Here is a 21190-nt window from a genome sequence, read left to right as displayed (position 1 = left end):
AATCAGATGGCATTTGAGCTATTTTTAAATTGAACTTTAGCTGCGACTGCTTTAATGCCGCGAAAAGTAGGCAACCCAAAAATCCATAGCTCTGAATGAGGCGTACCTACTCCTTTGCTACCGTGTAACCCTCTCACTGAAGTGCTCTTTCAGATTTTCCTCCTCCCACCCCTTAAACACAACATTTCGAGTCAATGTTAAAAAGGAAAAGAAACCCATACAATGCCAATATGGGGCCTAAGAAGAATAGAGGATGAATGCTTTCAAGCATCCAGAATGGAGGCAAAGCCTTTCTTTTAGGGGGTTTGGCAATCGATTTTAGCGAACCATTTGACCCCCAAAACTGGGGCAAGCAACATGAGGCCCTGGTTGTGTATATGGCCCACCAAGGCTTGCTGTGGGGCTCCCGATTCCCTCAGAAAACCATTTCTGAATTGCCTCTTGTGGAAGTCTCTAGGAGCAGCAATTCACTACCAGGAAGATTCTGCCCATCCCTTTTTATTCTGTGCTGAAAAAATGAACTCTCACGAGGAACTCAAGAACTTTTTAGGAGCCCCAATTCCCCCATCCTTAGCTGGCAACTCCATTCATGAGACTTTAATGAACCTGAAACATGCTACAACTGGGGAAAAATGTGCTAGAAGGTCCAGCAAACTAATCAAAAGTCTTGTCGAGGAAGCAAGCCGGTCCCAGTTGCAACAGGCTGCATCCGCATAAAATGTGATGCCGGAACCACTCTGAATTTGAACTGGTAGTTCACAAGTCAATGTTGTTCTTGTTCACCTCCTCCTGGACCAGTGAGATGGAAGTGTAGGCTCAAAGGTCCCATGGAAGTTTCCAGGTCGCTTCTCACTCAGGTTGGGAAACTTCACTTGCTGTCTCCGTTCAATGGCTGTCAGTAGCAATGAGGATTGTTTCTGATTCTCCTTTTCTCTCCTGATAAACACATCAGGAATTTATCAGCTATTGGAAGCTTAAGACTATGTCCATACTGGCTAGGGCTGATGGGAGCTGCTGATGGGAACGCACATCCCTCAGCCCAGTTCTACTTCTGAACTCCAATAGAGTTGTTACCACTAAGCCCACATATATTATGTTTATTCTAGTTGACAGACAAAAGGGCAACTTGCAGCTCCCACACAATGAAGAGAACCATGTTGGAGGGAGGATGTCTAACTTCTCCAACCCAAGGCAGTCTGGTGCCCAAGATGCTGCAAAAACACATACGCCAATGACGGCAATTACAGACAATCCAAACCCCAGCTCCAGGCCACGAGAAGCTTTTCTCAGACATCCACACCCGCCAGAGCGGCAGAAGCTGTCTGTGCAGTTTCTCAGAGGCTCATCCCACAGGAAAGAAATTCAGAGAACCAGAGAAGACAAGAGACCACATCTGTTATTCAGTCAGACATAAGTGGATTATGCAAAGGAGGCAAATGGAGGGGTGGAAGACTTGACTACTCATCTGTGGACTGAGATACCCCTCTGGTGGCTTCAAGCAATACTGCAAATGGCCATACCTGTTCATGTATAAAGTAGAGGCAAGGTGCCTGATTTCTGCACAAAGGGGGGGGGGGGAGCCAGCATGTTGTAGTGGTGCGAGTGCTGTACTAAGACCCAAGGAGACCAGGGTTCAAATCCTTGCTCAGCCATGGAATCCCAATGAGTGACATGGCAAACTGAATAAAGCTGGCCAAGAAAACCCTGGGTTAGGCTTGCCTTAAATCAGAGGCACATAGCAGCTATGGCAAATGGAGAGATGCTGTCACACCGCCATGAAGTTAGAGATACTGATATCTAGTCTTGGAGGAATCCTCTACCTAGGATCCCACACAATTAGTCAAACTGAATTGATTTCAACCAATTTGAAGCCAACCCTTTTTCCAGACTCTTCTACCTGACTTAAGTCTGCGTAACCACTGCCTAACACAATGGCAGCCAGACACACACACACACACAAACACACACCTACCTACCTGCCATCCTGAAACACATGGTCACTGGTTGGCTGTGGAGTGGGGCACTGGGAAAGAGCCCTCCGTGCCCATCAGACTTGTGCCACCCCAAACTGGATCTCTTGCATAAGTACACTGGTGGTGTTTTACATTCTACACAATGTCAAGGAGGATTTCAGCACAAGAAAGCCATTTCTACTCATCTGGAGAAAGTTATTACACAGTGCTTTTAAATCTCCTTCTTCAACAAAGAAGAAAAGGGAACACTCACATTAATGCTTTTGTCACTTCTGCTCTTCTGCAGCTGGGCTTCCTCCAGCTCCTTCACCAGCATCTCCTTCTCAAGACGCAAATCACTCAGCTCTTGTTCGGCCCTCTTAACTCGCCTTTGGAGTTTACGGTTCTCGGTGTCTTTGGTCAGGTTTTCCGATCTCAAGTCTGCCATGAGGCTTTCTTTCTCCAGCAAGAGAACCTGAGAATCTTCAGCACCCTAGAACAAAAAAACAGTAACTTCTGTAGCCATCAGTGCAACTTACACAACGTAGAATTCCATCTTCCTGTCTATGTTTTTTCCTTTTCTGCCTTTCACAGCTCTTCAGTGACATATAATTTTTCACGTAAGATAGGCCCCAGTTGTCAAAATTATGGTTTACGGATGAGCCAAGCCACAAAAAAAGTATTCAAACCGATCTTGCAGAAGAGACAACCATACCAGTTTTCTACACGTATTGATTTCCTTCCTCTGTATTGAATCGAATTCACATTGGGAAACCTGTGTCTGGGCTGTACCACTGATGAATGATAAGACTGTTCCTCAAAGCACCAGCTATTGGACACGACAGAATATAGACAGTGAAATAATAAATGCAAATACAGATGAGAGAAATCAACACATGTAGGAAACTAGTACGCTTGGGGAAGAGTTGTAGCTCAGAGTTCCCCCTGACACATTAGCTTTCTATAAGCTGGGAGTCTACATTTTTATCTGGAGTATTCCCCTTCCCACTTGTATTCTGAAGTGATACAGCCCAGAAAGAGATTACACATGTAAGTGAGATGCATGTCACAGTCTCTTCTTGAAAATTTTCTTCCTATCAAAAAAGCACTGCTAGATGTCCATCCTGAGCATGGACACAGCTGACGTGAGGAGGCTACCAAAACCTCCTGCCAAAGGGACTCTCAAAATAGGTCCATAGTGGGCTATCCCAAAGGAGAAAGCACTGCAGTCAAAGATAAGCATATTATCTGGAGGGGAAGAAAAGGAAGAGTGACAGCCAGGCCTCTGAGCAACCGTATTTAACAGCTTCATTAACCAACATCCCTCATTCCAAGAACCCAGTCAGGCAAAGCACACATTTCTGCCTGGGAATATTCCAGAGAGCAACCGTAACAATAATCCTTAACGTCTTACCTTGAATTTCTGCATCTGAACTTTATGGGTGGCTTCTCTGGCCTTCGCCAACGATACAGTTAAACCTTCAATTTCAGAACTAAGTTCTTCATTCTTTGAGGTGGGATAAAAGCAGAAAGAAAGAAAACAAACTCAAGAGCCAAGGGGTAAGGATTAGAAGTGAAAAGGAAAGCTGGCAATTACACATTTACTTCATATCTTCCCATCATATCAATCTTCCAACCCTGATTTTGGAAGCCAGGCAAGGTCAGCCTGGTTACTGCTTGGATGGGAGACCACCAGGGAATACCAAGGATCTCCACAGAGGCCTAGGGAAAAATCCTGCTCAAAACCAGGGAGAGGCACTGACAGTCAGTTGACAGTACTGGTCCAGATGGGCCAGAAGAGGATCCCTGCTTCGCTTCCTTGAGCATCATTTGCTGGAGGGAGAGGGATGGCCATGTCATCACACAGCACGCCACTCACCAACAGTACAGACCTCCATCACTACAGATGGCTGACTGGCTTTGAAGGTGGGTTTCAGGGGTCAGATAGGGAGATGAAAGCGTAGCCACAACATCATGCCCAGATGTTTGATGCAAGATCTCAGCTCTCCATTTTCAGAAGATGCAGCCTCCTAAATACCGGCCGCTGGAAAGCAACAGTAGGAAAGGGCTCCACATTTCACAACCAAGTTATGGATGTCCCATCTGGCTGACCACTGGGGATGCTAGACAAGGCAGGCCTTGGGGCTGATCCAGAAACAGCTCTCCTTCATCTTTATACACCCAAGACTTCATCACCTGTCTCCCTTTTGCTTCCTTCCGTCTTCTATTTCTAGGGCACCCAGCTTAAGCACTTTCAGAAACAGCATTTAATCCACATACCTCATTTTCCCTGGTTTTTAGAGCAAGGGTTAATCCCTGGATAGTTTTGTCTCGTTTCAGAGCATTTCTCTTTTCCACAGAAAGCTCTGTCTCTCGTTCACGAAGTTCCTCCTGGAGTGACTGAAGATTTGAAAAGAAAAGCATGCCATTGTCCTATTTTTAAAAATGCCACACATACACACACACACACACCACATGTTACAATAGCAGACAAGTTCATAAGTTTATAGCTGGGCTTTAGTGCTTCAGACTCCAGGAGGGGTCTTTCTTGTTCCTCCTGCCTCTCAAAAAATATTGCATGCAAAAAGGTGGAATGTAACAGAGAATAAATTAGAACCTCATCTCTCCTGCTACCTTTTCTAAGTGCAGGGACTTTTGTGTATAATATAGCAGCATACAGACCCTTTCTGTCCCAACCTACAGCCTCAAATTGTTCGGCCCAGATGCAAGTTGACTGCCATATATTCTTATGTTAGTTTAATCATATTTTGCATTATACATTATCTGACATATTTTTATAATTTTATATATATATATATATATATATATACACACACACACTTCATATATATTATATTTATAATATTTATATTATATTTAACTTTTGTATAATGTAAATTTTTAGCTGTATCTGTTTTGTCTTTTGTAAGCCACCCTGAATCCCAAATTGGGGAAAAGGTGGGACAGTAATAACAGTCAGCTTCAGCATCCATTAAATTCTGACTTAATCCTCCTCCAAAACATGTAAGAAGAGAAACAGCAAATGTTTGGCCAAAACATACCTGAATCCTTTTTTCTAAGTCACCTTTCTCATTGCTGAATTCTGTTCTGAGACCCTACAAAAAGAAAATAGCCATGTTTTACCTCCAGCCAAGTCAGGAACGACAAACAGATTACGATGCAGGTTCTTATAGTTCTAACAACCAGCTCAGCAAGAACCTGAAACCATGAGGACCAGAACTTTAAATTGCAAACCTCAGGACTGAAGATTTTGAGCTATGCTTTATCCCACAACATCCCCAAAGCTATAAACGGTGAGGTAGAGGGAAAGGAGAGGATACATACTAACAACATGTTGGAAAGATTATTAATATTATTGTGTGTTTTAAATTTCTTTCTGCATTTAAATTGCATAAGGCACTTTTAAGGGGGATAATTAAAAATCAAGTTTAAAATACATGTTAACAAATAGTAACAGATGCATCCACAGATGTTTAATTATCTGCTTTTTAGTCTGAATCAGCCTTTCAGGTGGGTAAGACATACCACAATTTTGCTAGAAGAAATAATAAGAAAGGTACAGCTCAATGCCAGTTCCAATGCCCAATGGAATCACCACGTCTTAACTACTCATTGAAAGAACAGTGAAAGTCTTCAGAGAGGGCACACCACCATTTTGGAAATAACTCTGCTTTTCTGACAGTCTCCTCACCTCTAGTTCCTGCTCTTTCTCCCGCATCAAAGCAATTGTACGTTCTTGGATTTTTTCTGCCAGCAAACTCTCCTCCACAGATTGCCTCTGAGACTTGGCCTCTTCCAAGCTCCGGATCAGAGCTTCTTGATTTTTCAGTGACAGGCGCTGTTGCTCTATATGTCTGAAAGGTCAATGCTAAAACATTACAATACAGGTGGAGCAGGAGGGAGCAAGATGAAGTAAAAGGGGTATCCCTAATGGATGGGCCTCTTTTCTTTTGCAGGCCTGAAACAAGCCCAGCCAGGGCTTGCGATGGTGAGTGATCAACAAAAATGGAAAATTAATACCTAACTAGTCTCAAGGATACAAATGCTAACCTAAATCACATCCCTTTATTCTGCTCTCCAAAGACAGACAGAGACATCCACACAAAATTCTCAAGTCTGGATATTAAAGGAAATTGTTATGCATTAACAAATGAAAGTGGAAATTTCTGATCTTCTCCTCTGAGAAGGAAGATGCAAGTCAAGCTGCATATAAAGTTTGGTCTTTCCACCATTCTCACAGCAAAAAACCAGGGCATCTTATTACATCTGGACATGCCCACAGAGAAGGACAACTTGGAAAATCAGGACTACAATGAACTCACCAACAATGAGGGGTCTCACCTATCCTTCTCTTCGAGGGCTACCATCACATCCAGATCCCTCGGCTGCATATTTGTAATCAAAGACAGTTGCTGCTCAGCAGTCAGTCTCAGAACTCTTTCCCGTTCTGTCATCGCAAAGGCCTTCTCTGCTTCATCATGCGCCATTTTGAGATCCTAGGCCCAAAACACAAGAGATACACAATCAGCGATGAACTGCCGGGGCTCAGAAGACCCAGAATGGCTCAGAAGCCAAAGAACAGCCAAGGATGTCTAAAAAGCATCCATCTCACACAATGTTATAAGAAACCTGGTATCCTCCAGATGTTTGGGACTACAACTTCCCCAACAATTCACTATTCTGACTGGAGTCTGGTTCTATGAGGAAAAACACTACAGAAGAAGCCAATGACCCAACAAAACCCATTGACTCACCTCTTCCAAACGATTGATCCTGCTAGTCAAGTTCTCTTCCACTTCCTGGACCTTCTTCTGAGCTTCCTCCTTCAGACGCTGGATCTCAGCATCGCCACCTTGAGCCAAGCTTTCCAGAGCCTTGCTGCAAAGGTAAAGCAGAGTCCTCTAAACTTCAGGTTTACAGAAGAGATAAGCCAACCACATATTTCCTGCCCACCTGTACTGCAAACATGGAGCCAAGGGACAGATGTTTCAAATAGGAGTTGTTGGCGGGTGCCTTCAAGTCATTTCCAACCTATGGCGACCCTAAGACTTTCTTGGCAAAATTTGTTCAAAGAGGGGTCTGCCATTGCCTTTCTCTGAGACTGAGAGAGTGTGACTTGCCCAAGTTCACCCAGTCAGTTTCTGTGGTTGAGTCAAGAGTCAAAACTTGGTCACCCAGAGTCCTGGTCCAAAGCTCAAACCACTACACCAGGTTAGCTCTAAGATGGGAGAGTGGCACAGGGAAGGGTAGTAGACAGGATGGGTATGGGGACATGGGGACAGAAAAAGGCAATATAATGGGAACAGGGATCCCTTAAGTAGAAAGTCACCACATATTGCACACAGACAAATGTGGGAACAGACCTGTCACTGAGTGAACACCATTTCACCCAAAAACCTTCAAGTTATTTGGACAGCCCTTGCAAAGAGGGAAATGTGTCCTTGAGGAAGACTGGGACTCCCCCTCCCCATACCAAACCCAGAAAGGGCGCCCTAATCGGAGAGGCCATCTGGAATGCAAACTGCAAAGGCTAATCCCTGGACATAGAGGTGGGGGAGCAGCCCCTTTCAGGGTGGCATCACATCTTCAAAGGGGAGAAGGTCGGAAACAAACACACCCCAAAGGAGACAATACGTACGATGCCTTGATGAGCAGCTGTTCCCGCTCCTGCAGTTCTTGTTTCAGGCTTTCCAGTTCAACTTTCAGTTCAATATTCTAGTGGAAGAAAGAGGGAGTGAAGATCAGCCCAGATGGCTCAGCTCAGCTCCAGAAGATTATCATACCCACCTCCACCCAGGTCCCAACCACTGAAACAGGGAGACTGTAAATCTATTATCGCTTTAAGAGGGGTAAGATGATGTTCTGCATACCTGGACATCATCCCACCACTCCACAGTTACAGCAGGCTTCCATGTGTCATTTGATTTATTCTTCTTAAGTGTAACTCTAAGTTCTATATTGCTGTTGTTTTAAGTATCTCTGAAGAATCCCAGTAAATAGTTTAGATGTTTTAAAAGGAACTTAATGGAACTGACACTGCCCATCACCTATCTGGAATCTATCCATTTCTCTACGATTGGCCATCTCCACCATATCTGGAGGTTGTCACCATTATTACCACTCCATCTCCCCGACACATCAGTCTCTTTGAACCTAATTTTCCCACTGTTTTCTGGGTGTCAGCAGATAGAATCGACACAGTATTTTAAAACAGCTCTCAATCAAAGTGGGGAAAGACTGAAAGCTTAATCTTCTGTTCATAAATCACAACCCACATCAATTCCATTATCTCTGCTCCAGTCTCTTGAGACTATCTACTTGTCATCTTGGCTGCCAGCTACTTTCCAGCACCATGTATACTTAATGAGATGTCACAAAGACGCAGATAACGATCGCATGGTTGTTTTAATATCTAGAAACCCCCTTCCTTCCCCCTCCTGGATGCTATTTAAAGACCCCAGAATAGGCAGCTTTTGGTGAAATGTTCACCCTGGAAGATGAGGTTGTGATGCAGGAAATGGAGAACATAAGATCTAAGGCCCATTTCCAACTCAAGACAATCCACCGCAGTCAGCAGTTGGTAGGAATCAAAAAGTTTGAAGCAACCCATTTGCAAGCCAAAGTTTGTTCTCAGCACTTACAACCGCTGCTCCACTTACAGAGGCAGCTGTGTTTCAAAAAGGTAAGCTGTACTACTTCCAGGTTCAGAGAATGAGTAGCACCACTGTCTTCTGCTTTGGTCAGACCTAATCTGGAATACAGTGTCCAGTTCTGGCCATGATAGCTCAAGAAGCATATTGACAAACTGGAGCGTGTCCAGAGAAGGGCAACCAAGATGATCATAGGTCTGGAAATGATGCCTTATGAGGAACAACTTAAGGAACTGGGTATGCTTAGCTTGGAGACTAGAAGACTGAGAGGTGGCATATCTCAAAATATCTCATGGGATGTCATGTAGATGATGGAGCTAGCTTGTTTTCTGCTGCTCCAGAAATTAGAATATGTCCCAATGGATTCAAATTACAAGAGATTCCACCTAAACCTTTGGAAGAACTCCTTGACTCTAAGAACTGTTTGAGAATGGAATAGATTGCCTTAGAGGGTGGTGGACTCTCCATCTTTGGAGGTCTTTCAACAGACGTTGGATGGTCATCTTTCAGGAGTCCTTTAGTTGTGTGTTCCTGCATGGGAAGGGGGTTGGACTCTGGGCGTTGTGGTCCCTTCCAACTCTATGATACTAGGTCAAGCTGGAGGCCCAGAGAGATGGAGAATAAAAGCAAACCCAGTGTTTCCCAGATTCAGGTTAGGAAACTGAGAACATGATTTGGATTATGAACCACAGCTAGTTCAAATCATAGGTTCGGATAAAAGTGGGGCATAGGAACACGCCCCGCCTGGGCCTGGGACTTTAGCTCCCAGAAGGTCCGACTAGTACAGCCAAAAGTAAGACACTGTGGGAGCTGTAATCCAGAATATAAAGAGGAATAACGGTTCTCTACCACCGTTTTACGGTATGTTTTAACAGCTGTATCACTGGTACTCCTTTTGAGGAATCCACAGCTGGAGAAAAAACCTAGGACTGTCTCCTGCTTTCATTTGATCACCCCTCCATATGGCCATGCAGAACAAAGAACCAGAAGAAATGCATGTAAGAGAAGCAGACAGCTTCTATTAACATGAATCATCTTTCTGCCAGAGTTAGTTTGATGTGGGAGGATCATAATGTAATTTCAGAAAGCTTTTGTTTTACTGATAAGAGAGAGTCAGACCGAACAAGCAATTTAGATTAAGTGGGAAGGAAGTTCTTTGATTAGGACTCCTACTAATGCAATTGTTTTATTTCAGCACTGAAACATTTAAGAAGTAATCCCACACATCGCACAAAGGTCACGCAAACCCCCTTATTACTGCCCGTCGCGGAGTCGAAATATAGTGAAAGCGGCACCAATGAAACTTTTCAACGCCCAGAGATTATGCTCAAGCAGATCCAGGGGAAGGAAGAAAAGAAGAAATGGCAAGCAAAAGAAGCACCCAGACGGCACTCCTACACAGAGCTGCTCAGGAGAAAATCTCAACTGGAGTCGCCACCCTTGTCAACCTAGCATCAAAAAGACAAAATAAATGGGTCTGAGAGCAAATCACTGGAAGCTAAGGTGACTAAGCCGAGGCTGTCATAGTTTTTTGGAAGCATGAGGCTGTAATACTTTGGACGTATCAGCAGAAGACATGACTCACTGGAAAAGGACAATAACATTGGGAAAAGCAAAAGGCAATAAAAAAGGAGGAAGACACCATTACAGATGGATTGACTCAGTCAAAGAAACCCTGCGGTTGCAAAACCTGAATAGGACTGTTGATAGCATGAACCTTTGGAGGTCTCCAGTTCATAGGCTCACTGAAGTTGAAGCTGACTTAACAACACATCATGAACAAGAGCTGGGAAAAAGGCAATGAAAAGTGACTGGCAGGTTGGAGCAAATATCCTGGGAGGAAATGCTAAAGCAGGGCTCTTCATTCAAGTCCCTGCTAAATGTGTTGGACAATAATTCCCATCCTCCACAGACAGTGTGCCCCTTACTTAGAGCTCTGAGTTCAACTTGTCCAAAGGGCACCAGCTACCAAAATCTGCTGATAGAAGCAACTGCCTCTCTAGGAGTAGAGACCCCAGGACTGATAAGGACCCCTCAAGTTTTCCCTTTCTGCATCTCCACACCAGTTCCACCCCTTACATCTTGGTTCACAACATCCACAAGAGACATGCCATAGCCAGTCATCAAGCCATGATGTTACTAATAATATCCATTTCCCGCCGCAATATTGGGACTCTAGTTAGCTTGGTGTTGTCTCCGAACCAAAATCAGAAACTAGAAATTTGCAAGTGGAGGAGGGAATGTGTGCATACTCCCAACAGCACCAACATCCAAACTGCGCATGACAATCTCAAAATACCTACAATCCGATAGATGTCTTCGTTGGAACAGTCAAATTTCTGCTGTATACGTTCTTCCAGGAAATATATGCGCAGCTTAAGGTTGAAGTTCTCTTTTCGCAGCTCGATGATTTGCTGCAAGAGGAGAGAAGGACCAATGACATGCGTGCCCTACAAAGGTCACTAGATCACATTCGCAACCACATCAGAGTCACAAGATGGGAACTGAGCCTCCCATTTCAACTTCTATGCGCAATAGTTATGCCTGGACAAACACTTTCTGCTGATGCATTTCGATTGGCATCATGTTGGTTAGTCTCAACTATATATGTATGTGCTGGTCATCTTTTGGTGACGCCATGAATTTCGTAGGGTTTTCTTAGGCAAGGAATACTCAGAGGTGGTTTTGCTAGTTGCTTCCTCTGAAATACATCCTACAGCACCTGGTATTCCTTGGTGGTCTCTCATCCAAGGACCAACCAGAGCTGACCCTGTTTAGCTTCCAAGATCAGATAGGATCTGGTGATTTTAGGGTATTTATCAGCCTTTTCCCCCCAAACCTGCCATTGCAGCTAATGGGAGGTTTTTGATTCTGAAGTTAATTGTGATGCAGAGGGGAGCAATTTTCAAGGGGGACCAAAACCTAGCAGGAGGGGAGAGTTAAGGAGGGGAATCCTAGGATTTGTAGTTTGTTGTGGCACCACAGCTCTCAGAGAAAGAAGGGTAAATATCTCACAAAACTAGAAATCCTAGAATTCCATAGCACTGAGCCATGGCACTTAAAGTGTCAAACTGCATTATTTCTGCAATGCGGATGCAGCCTAAGTGCCATGGGGACATGATGACAGCCCATCCCTGATCATAGGTGCTCCCATTATTAGGTTTTTTAAAATGTTTCCAAACAAGAGAAACCAAAACTAGTTGGCAACGGGTCTTGCATGCCCGACTAAGTGTTTTTGGAAGAGAAGAGGCAGGGAGGGATGCTGCAGCAGGAAGCCAACAAAACCACGTCTGCACACTGTGGAGGAGTCTCAGGGAAACCACCAGCAGCAAGTAAATTGATCTCCCAGCTTTGAAGTTTCTGAATGTCAGCTGCTTGCAGATAAAGGCCCACATTGCGCCCAGAGGAGGACTTCCCGTCCAATTGTCTTTCATTGCAGGACACTTAACCTTCCCCCAGGAAGAGAATGAAATACCAGAGAATGGCATTAGAGGAACAGGAAAGACCTCTTACATTTTTTAAGAGCGTCAGGTATGAAAGATTCATTCAAATAAAGCAACTGCACCAGTCCCCCCAACACTCCCACCCCCCGGCTTGCCAGTTGCTTCCTGAACAGAGAAATCTAATACCTTGCTAATAAAATATTGATGCCTGTGTATAATGAAAGGCTTGGAGCAGGTATTAAAGTTACTCCTGGCCTCGCTCGACTGGAGCAGCACTGCTCTACCAACCAGCTTTGTCCTTCACCTAAAAATAAAGGGTCCAGTCCTTATGGCTCTGAATTAAAAGGGATGGATTGAAAAGAAATACGGGAAGCTCCTCAAGTTGATGTTGAGCTGAATTTCTTCCAACTCTTTTAGCACTTTTTACACTGATTTTATTATCTGTGGCCCACCCTGGGCTGACATTATAGAAGCTAGGATTAAAAAAATTAATTTAACCTATACAGACATTTGGTCATTAAAGTCAAGTCCTTTTTTCTCTGGAATACCATTTCTATCAACCAGGAATGGGGACTGTGTAGCTTTCCAGACACTGGACTGTAAGTCCCAGCAGTCTTTGCCAACCTAGTCATTGGGGAGGAATGGTAAGAGCTGTAGTCCCAAACTTTCTGGAGGGCCACATATTTTCATATCCTGGCTACAGAGCCCTGGGAGCCTTGTGCTTAAATGCCAGTACTGCAACCACAAGGTTGTGAGTTCGATCCCAGGCAGGGCTCCAAGGTTTTGTAGGTCAGTAAAATAAGTACCCAGCTTGGCTTAGATGTTATAAACCGCTTAGAGCGTGCAGAGCACACTGATAAGCGGTACAGAATGTAAATGCTATTGCTACAGACCCAACCAGACATTATCACAAAGTCTCAGTACAGGTAACTGTGCTCGCCACATGGCCACGATTCGGGCACTTACGTTTTCAAAGTCCTTCATTGTCCGTGCTCTGGTGGGCGACACGGCGTCTTCCGCCACGTCTGGTAAGACTGAAAGTTCGGGGAGACAACGGAAAGCGAGTCAGGCTGCAGCTTCAGTACACATTCTGAGACTTTACCGAGAGCAACGCTTTCTTAATTTTAGAGATTTGGGGGTTTCAGCAAATTTGCGAACCCCACCTGCAACCTACACTCACCATAGAATCTTAGAGTTGGAACAGACCCCAGGGGTCATCCAGTCCAAACCCCTGTCATACAACTAAAACACTCCTGAAAGATACCCATCCAACCACTGTTTAAAGACCTCCAAATAGGAGACTCCACCACTGTCCAAGGCGGTCCATTCCACTACTGAAAAGCTTTGACGGCGGAAAGGTTTTTCTAATTTTTTTGGTGGAATCTCTTCACTCTTCATCTGAATCCATTGGGTTCTAATCTCTGGAGCAGCAGGAAAAAAGTTTGCTCCATCTTCTACATGACATCCCTTTTGAGATGGCTCTCATATCACCTCTCTTCTCTTTTTTTAAAGTTAATTCTTTATTAATTTCCTCATACACTACTTTTAAAACAAGTAAACATCTAAATATTTCCGGGGCCACGTCATACTTTATATTAAGCATTTTCCCAAGAGTATCGTGTATTCCTTCCAAATCTATTTCTCTTTTTGCGTCTTGGGCCCCATTTTATCATGTTCTCTTTCACCAGGTCAGTTTCTAGTTTTCTCTTTAACCACATTTGTCAGTCTTATCCAGATAAACATGCCCAGCTCCCTAAATTGTTCTCCATAAGGCTTCGTTTCCAGAGATCCCATACGAATTTGGCCCCACAAAAACAAAAGTTACCTGCTTTCGGTTATGTGGTGCGTGGTCTACGAAGTAAACTAATAGCAAAATTGCAGGAGTCGTGAATGTCTATCCAACTTAACATCATCCTGGTCAAGAGCTGACACAGAAGGAGGTTATAAAATATTATATGCCTACATGCTCTTAGCACTTTTTCTTCTCCCAATCGCTCAAGAGCTGCAAAGGAGGAGCTTTGAGTTGCACCCAAACCTACACCTGGGATTTGAATGTTTGAACGTTTCTCTCTCCTGCCCAGTATTGTAGTTTTTAATAGACAGACGTAACCAAGGGCATAAAGAAGAGGCACACGGCTTTACCTCTGCCGCCTCCCAGGCGAACGCGGATCTCGTCTCCCGAGACATCCGGAAGCTGGGAAAAGTTGACACTAGGAAGAAGCAAGACAAATGGTTATGGAAGGATTTGGAAACTGTGTGCATTTCCACAGCGCTGCCTCGTACTCTCCTTGTGCAACACCTTTTGAAACGCAGTTCCCCCAAAACCATTCCCATCCTCAGGAGTTGTAGTCTGGAGAGGCTCCAGAGCGCTCCGATAAACCCGGCTGAAAAGCCTCGCCAAGCTACAAATCCCAGGACTTCATTGGATGGAGGCATGGCAGCTAAAGTGGTGTCACACTGCTTTACTTCTGCAGCGTATCTGGAAGACCAGGTGCATCTGATGACCTAAAGCAAAACAGGGATTAATATGACCATCATCATCATCACCATCCTCCTCTTCAGTCATCCCTCCTTGTTGTTGTTGTTCCATCATTATCCTTCCCTCTTCCTCTTCTCTTCCTCCTCCTGTCTTTCCCCATTTTCTTCCCTCCTTCCACTTCTTCTTTCTTATTCATCTTCCTTCTTCTTCCTCCTCCTCCTCCTCCTCCTACTTTTTCCACCTCCTCCCTATTCTTCCTCTTTTTCTTCCTCCTTCCTCTCCCTCTTCCTTGTTCTTCTTCTCCTTCCTCTTCCTTCCTCTTCCTAGTCCTCCTCCCTCTTCTTCTTCATCTTCCTTCTTTTTCCTCCTCTTCCTTCTTCCTCCTCCTTCCTTTTCCTTCTTTCTCTTCTTCCCCTTCTTCCTCCTCCTCTCTGTTTTCTTCTTTCCTCTTCCTCCCCTTCTCTGCTTCCTTCATCTTTCTTTCTCTTCCTTCCTCCCCTTTCCTCTGCTTCCTCCTCCTTCCTCTTCCTTCTCCCTCTTTCCCCTCTTTCCTCCTTCTCTTCTTGCTTCCTCTTCCTTCTTCCTCCCCTCCTTCCTCCTTCTTCCACCTCTTTCCTATTCTTCTTCCTCTCTCCCAGTCCTTCTTCCTCCTCCTCCTCCTCCTCCTTCCTTTTCCTCCTTTTCTTCATTCTCTTCCTTTCCTCCCCTTTCCTCTTCCTCCCTTTCTTCTTCCTCCTTCCTCCTCTTCCTCCTCTCATCCCTCCAATCTCTCTCTCTCTCTCTCTCTCTCTCTCCAACGGTTTCCCTGAGGGCCTTACCTGCCGTTGAGGCCCAGGGGCAGAGTGGGGTCTTCCCCCGGAAGGGAGTCCATGGCGGCAGGCAGAGGGACGGAAGGACGGACGGAAAGAGAGAAGGGAGCTGCGGCTCCTCCGCCGCCGCTGGCTCTGGCTCTTATTGTCTCCACTTTGGCGGCTGCCTAGGAATTCAAACGGCCGCAGCGGGCCTCGGACGGACGGGCGCCATCTTGGTGAAGCCGACGAAGCTGCCCTCAGAAGGGCAGCCCTAGCAGGAGAACGGCCGCGCCGCCCTTTCTCCTCCCCTTGAGGCCGTTTTGGACGCCATATTTGTCGAGGGAATAGATGTGGCATCTCGTCGTTCTATGTCTGGGACGCTTTGTTAGGGCGGGAAAGGGGGCGGGGCTAGAGCGGCATGTTGACTGAGGGCACGCATGCGCAGTGGCAGTCCGCGAAGGCGCCGGGCGCCATATTTATTAAGGGATCGGGCAGCAAGAGGGGAGGCTCCATTTTGACTAAGGGCATCGAGGGATGCATATTATTATTATTATTATTATTATTATACAGTAATTCTAAATTGTATGCCACCCTGAGTCCCAGTTTTTGTGAGAAAAGCAGGATACACAAATAAAAATATTAATAATGATGATAATAATAATAATTCTTTTAAGTGCCAGACTGGTTGGGGGTGATGGGAATTGTAGTCCCAAACTCAGTGGCTGCACTCGCTAAGGGCGCCTCCCCTTTCCCTGTTGTCCTGGAGCGCCCTCTGGCGGCAGCAGGAAGAGCGGCTTCTCCCCTCCAGGCTCCCGTTCCCCCTCTCTCTCTCTCTCTCTCTCTGATCAATCTCCCAATTTTTCTCTCTGGATCGATCTAGAGGCTGCAGTGCCTTGAGTAGCCACAAGAGGGCGCCATTGTATCAGGAATGTTCTTTATCAGCTACATCTTAATACAGTAAAACCGAAGTCTATGGGGACTCATGTGATTTTCCCATTGGCTCCCCATTCCTGAGGGGGCGTGGCCTCCATCCCTTGACCTGGACCGTCCTCTGCTCCCATTGGCTGCCTATTCCCGAGGGGTGTGGCCTCCTTTGCACGAGGAGCATCCTCATATTATTATTATTATTATTATTAATGGTAATGATGCCCCGCCCTTCAGCCCTAAAGGCTATCAGAGTGGCTTGCAATGATTAGGTTTAATTAGACGGTTCCCTGCCCTCAGGCTGACAATCTAAAAGTATCATCATTTTAAAGGTGAATGGTTTATTATTGTTATTATTCTTCGGGAAACGTTCAAGACTGGCTTCCCAGGAAGAGAAGGAAGAAGAAGCCGTGGCCAGTGGCCTTCCAGAAGGAGGCTCCCAGAAGGTCCCAGGGTCCCTCTCTCGATCTTCCATTGAGGCCAATGCTGCTAGAAAGCCTTACAGCTGGATGGAGGAGGAGGAGGGAAAAGGGGCCCTTGACTTTGCCAAGCGAGGGATGCCTCTGCACTTGGCACTTCCGTGTGTGTGTGTGTGTGTGTGTATCAGGGGTTGGAGGACAGTTCCCATCATCCTCACAAGGCACAGCATGTGGTGGGGGGGTCTTGGAGGACACTTCCCATCATCCCCAGACCATGCAGAGGTTGGGGGAGGTCTCTCTGCAGCCTGTCTGCACCCTTGGCCCCCTCAGGCCCTTCTCTGGGAATTCCCAGAATGCTTGAGCCCTCCAGGGCCATGGCCATGTGAGTTGCTGGATGATGGGAATTATAGTCTGAGGACTCTCGCTGGCTCTTGTGTGTGTGTGTATATACAACACAACCACGAAGTCATAAAACACACACTCTGCCTCTGCTCTGCTCAAACCCCCTGCCCTCCCCTCAGGGACATTCCCTGATCCCAAAAACTGTGCAAGTCCCGGGGAAAAGGGGGACATGGCAACCCTAAGTATAACACTTTCCCCCCCTAAAAAATGCAAAGAGCCAAAACAGGAATAGGTACAAATTATATACATTTTTATTGTATTATTTTTTTAAATTTCATTTTAAATAACATTCTTCCGTATAAATTCCAACATATATTCTCATCATTCGCTTCCCCCCCCCAAAAAAAACCACCCTCCCCATTCCTGCACCCTCCCTCCCATTTTTTATTTTTGTTTTTGTTTTTTTGCCCCCCAAAAAACTGGATGCAATTTGCCCAAAATATGCACCGGACGGACGGACGGACGGACAGACGGACGGATGGGGGATAAAATATAGTGGATGGGTTGCATTCAAAGTGCAACTTGTATTGCAAGAGTAAACCCAAATCTTTGTTAATGTGAGTTGAGTAATAAATAAAAGGGTCGCTTAAGAGGTTCAGAAGGTTGCGTTGGTTTCTTGCCCACCTTTTTATTTTAATCTCGAATTGTAGTCTTGTTATGCGCACAATCCTTGATAAAGATAAAGACGCACAATCGCAAAGGACCGGGTGAACCTTGGGATGCTCACCTATTTGGTAAAGTATTTAGGCCTGATCTAATTAATCTGGCGCCTATTTCGCTAAACGATTCATGCAATTTAAATAAAGGCCATGCAGTTATTCCTAACTAGGGTAGTTCATTAGATTTAAATTTTAATTTCACCCATTTCTTGAGTCCGTAGAAGAAAACGGAGATGCAAAAGCCAACAATGGGTCTCTAATTCTAATGCCACGTCAATAATAGCCTTGCCTTCATCCAAACCGGCTGCGGTTATGGATGGGTACGGCTCAAAATCCATCCTGTGGATTAAAATCATAGCCGAAGGAAGACATACTGGCCACCATGGCTTTGGAGAACTAGAGAACGGCTTTTAGAGGTGCAAAAATGCACCGTTGCAAGGCGTATCCTCGCAAAGCGCATCCTTGTAAGGCGCATCCTTGCAAGGCACATCTTTGCAAAGCGCATCCTTGCAAAGCACACCCTTGCAAGGCACATCCTTGCAAGGCACATCCTTGCAAAGTGCATCCTTTCCAAGGCGCATCCTTGCTCTCAAGAGACCCATTCTTTCCTAACTGAGAGGGCCAATTTCGGAGTTTATCACACTGGGGCTAATTTCGGCAGTAAAAGTGAGATTAAAGCACATTTAAAGCACCCCGCGGCTAAAGCTAAAACGGCGGGTAATTGCGCAAATGATGATCACACGCAATCGCGCAAATAAAGCAGTGTCGGAAACGCATGGTCGTTGACATCCCAAAAGTCAAGTGATGCGTATAAATGCTTCTTTGTGACTTTAAGGGCGGGTTTTGTGCGACGGCGTGTGAAATCATTTCGCGCAACCTGCACAATTTTTCTGGGATGCTGATGGAATAAACTCCCGATCTCCTTCGTGTGATAAACTCCCCTGTGATCACTTCACTTCAAGGTTGCCATAAGTCAGAAATGACTCAAAGGGCCCCTATAGTAACAACAAGCAGAAGCAGGTCCCAAGAGGAGGAAGCAGTAGCAACTCAATAGGTTAAGCAGCTCAACCTTTAAAAGGTTCAAATGACTATGACAAGTGAGACTATTCAAGGTTCCTAATAGGTTTTCTAGGCTTTCTTGCAAATTGGAGACATGTTCCTACATTTTGTGTAACTGTGGATGAACTGAACCTCGCGTCCGATTGCCAGAAATCTGCATGACCTACGATTTCTTTGGGGGTTTTGGTGAAGGAGAAAGGATTCAAACAAAGCAAGGAAGAGAAATGCTCAAGTTAAGACACAAATTCACTCGTATTATCATAGAAGAGAGAAAAAATTAGCAACTAACCTTCGTCGGAGACCCAGCTCCGACGGCATTGCCACCTAAATTTACAGGGCTTTAATACAATATTCGCTCGCCTCGTTGGTTCCGGTTGTTGTTGTTTTACAACGTCATGGATCACTGTACAGATAAAACCTAAGGGATTTTGTCCTGGGATACCTTTGTACAAATAGTTATATAAATACAACGCCAAGGGGACTTTATTACATTCTGAAGACAGGCCGCTTCCGCTTCGGAGATCGGAGACTCTTGAAAGAGGAGCCTGCCGTGTCTTGCTGGCATCCTTTGGGAGAATCCGGGTTCGATAAAGCTAAGAAAATAAATGGACTCCTGCATTTTAAATAACATTATCACCTTGGAAAGAAGTTCTCAAACAAAGAAAGTAGTTCGCCAACACCTAATTCTCCAAAAAGAGAGAGAGAGATGGATTCCTTCTCTGTATTCCCAGAGTCAGCTGCAAAACAAAACACTTTGATTGCTGTTGGTTTGTATCAGTAAGTCTCCGGTCATTCGGGAAAATGTATACTTTCATTATTATCGTTATTAATATTATTTAAATAGCAAAACTCTTTCAAGGTATGAAACAAAGTTTTGGTCTCCCCCTTTTCCAAAACAAAATTTGTCCAAGATCCATTTCCTATAAGTCCGTCGTCGCTCTCCGAAACAGGACCTGAAAAATTAAGCTCCAGTGTCAACACAGTTTTGGGTTCACTATGAGATGACTCCTTGGTAAGACTTCGTCATTCCCTACAAAAATATATTTCGAAGCAAGGTTTTTATTTTCTTAAATACTTAAAGTAACTATCCATGGTTTGGTGGAGAACGACGGACTCAGTGCAACCTGGGACTTGACCTGAAACTCCTTTCTTCTGGCTAGCTCTCTTCTTGTATTGACCTCAACGCTGGTGCCATGACCATCGCAAGAACATACGAAGTTCCTTCAGAGATAATACCGGTCTCCTTCACCGGTTCTTCTGCCAAGGAGCTCTCCATGGATTTGCTCAACGGCGTCTTTGCATTTCGAAACGCTCACGCTTTGTAGTTGTGCATGGGAGTTGCCAACGTCAGCTGTCCATTGGGTGCCACTTCGTTCCCGTCATCCTCCAGCAAACCGGAGACGTCTGCGTTGGGGATGCTGTCATGGTAGCTGCTGAAGCTGATGTTGTCCTCCTTGAGCTCAATGGTCCAAAAAGGGGCATTCAGCTTCCTGTTCTGATATTCGCGGTACGTATAGACGGCGCCCACGAAACCCATCAACAGGACCACCAGGATGATGATCACGGTGAGGATGATGATGTTGAACTGCGTCCACGAGACGTCGGCCAAAGCGGAGGTGCTGTTGTCCGAGGAGCTGATGGGGGAAACGGTCGCCGGTGTCGTCTGCGCCGACGTGGCGTTGGCGGCCGTCGTGGGCAAAGGCGTCGGAGGGCTAACGTTTGGTGCCGATGGGACGAACCCTCTTACTGCTGGGCCAGGAACGTATTCTACATATTTTAAAAGAGAAAAAGGCAAATATAGTAAAGTGGATTATATGTTATTATTGTGATCATTGCTGGTTTCATGGTCTGCCACAGTGGTTTCCGAAGTGTGCCCTTTAAGAGATTTTGGACTTCCACTCCCAGAAGCCTCAGCCATGTTGGCCAATAGTCTGGGATTCTGGGAGCTGAAGTCCAAAATCCCTTAAAAAGCACCTTGGGGCTATTGATCTACCAGATGTTACTGACTAGACCCTTTTAGAACCAAAGAGTGCTTTTCCCCCTTAAGCAACTGCTCTTGAGCGTGTCTGCATCCCCAGCTCTGAGCACTGCGTTGGGTGCTGAGCATGTCCACATCCTCAGTAGTGGCTTCCAAACTCGGGTGCTCCAAAGGTTTTGGACTTCAGCTCCTGGAAATCTCAGTCATCTTGGCCAGTGGTCAGGGATTCTGGGATCTGAAGTCCAAATCAACCGGGGGACCAGAGTTTGGGAACCACTACTGTAGAGGATCCGCTCCTTCCCTCTTTGTCCTCCTTGTCGACTCCAATCTCTTCCTCCTCTTTTAACCTTACTAGCCTTCACGTCTTTTAACCATTTTAACAACTGGTTTGGGGGAAACAGCTGAATGATACC

General features: G+C 45.3%; 2 protein-coding genes across 4 annotated transcripts in view; both read right to left on the bottom strand.

Moving 5' to 3' along the window:
• The window catches only part of CDK5RAP2 (CDK5 regulatory subunit associated protein 2), a 67122-nt gene extending 51565 nt beyond the window's left edge, over window positions 1-15557 (bottom strand). For all 3 annotated transcript variants that reach the window (XM_089534887.1, XM_089534890.1, XM_089534888.1), the window contains exons 1-12: window positions 15364-15557; window positions 14209-14276; window positions 13033-13100; window positions 10927-11037; window positions 7612-7688; window positions 6728-6851; window positions 6315-6469; window positions 5665-5827; window positions 5015-5068; window positions 4233-4352; window positions 3367-3459; window positions 2227-2445 (exon numbers count right to left, since the gene is read on the bottom strand). In XM_089534887.1, the coding sequence (XP_089391013.1) occupies window positions 2227-2445; window positions 3367-3459; window positions 4233-4352; window positions 5015-5068; window positions 5665-5827; window positions 6315-6469; window positions 6728-6851; window positions 7612-7688; window positions 10927-11037; window positions 13033-13100; window positions 14209-14276; window positions 15364-15416 (1305 nt within the window). In that variant the 5' untranslated portion in view covers window positions 15417-15557. The remainder of the gene's footprint in view (window positions 1-2226; window positions 2446-3366; window positions 3460-4232; window positions 4353-5014; window positions 5069-5664; window positions 5828-6314; window positions 6470-6727; window positions 6852-7611; window positions 7689-10926; window positions 11038-13032; window positions 13101-14208; window positions 14277-15363) is intronic.
• Window positions 15558-17442: 1885 nt separating this feature from the next.
• Window positions 17443-21190, bottom strand: part of MEGF9 (multiple EGF like domains 9) — a 30682-nt gene continuing 26934 nt past the window's right edge. The window contains exon 6 of the mRNA XM_089534886.1: window positions 17443-20566. Coding sequence (XP_089391012.1) covers window positions 20112-20566 — 455 coding nt within the window. The 3' untranslated portion in view covers window positions 17443-20111. The remainder of the gene's footprint in view (window positions 20567-21190) is intronic.

The sequence above is a fragment of the Sceloporus occidentalis genome, unplaced genomic scaffold, assembly GCF_023333645.1.
Source record: "Sceloporus occidentalis isolate IW3139 unplaced genomic scaffold, rSceOcc1.0.p SCAF_8, whole genome shotgun sequence".
Lineage (NCBI taxonomy): Eukaryota > Metazoa > Chordata > Lepidosauria > Squamata > Phrynosomatidae > Sceloporus > Sceloporus occidentalis.
Note: the sequence above shows the minus strand (reverse complement) of the source record. Positions and strands in the feature narration are given on the sequence as shown.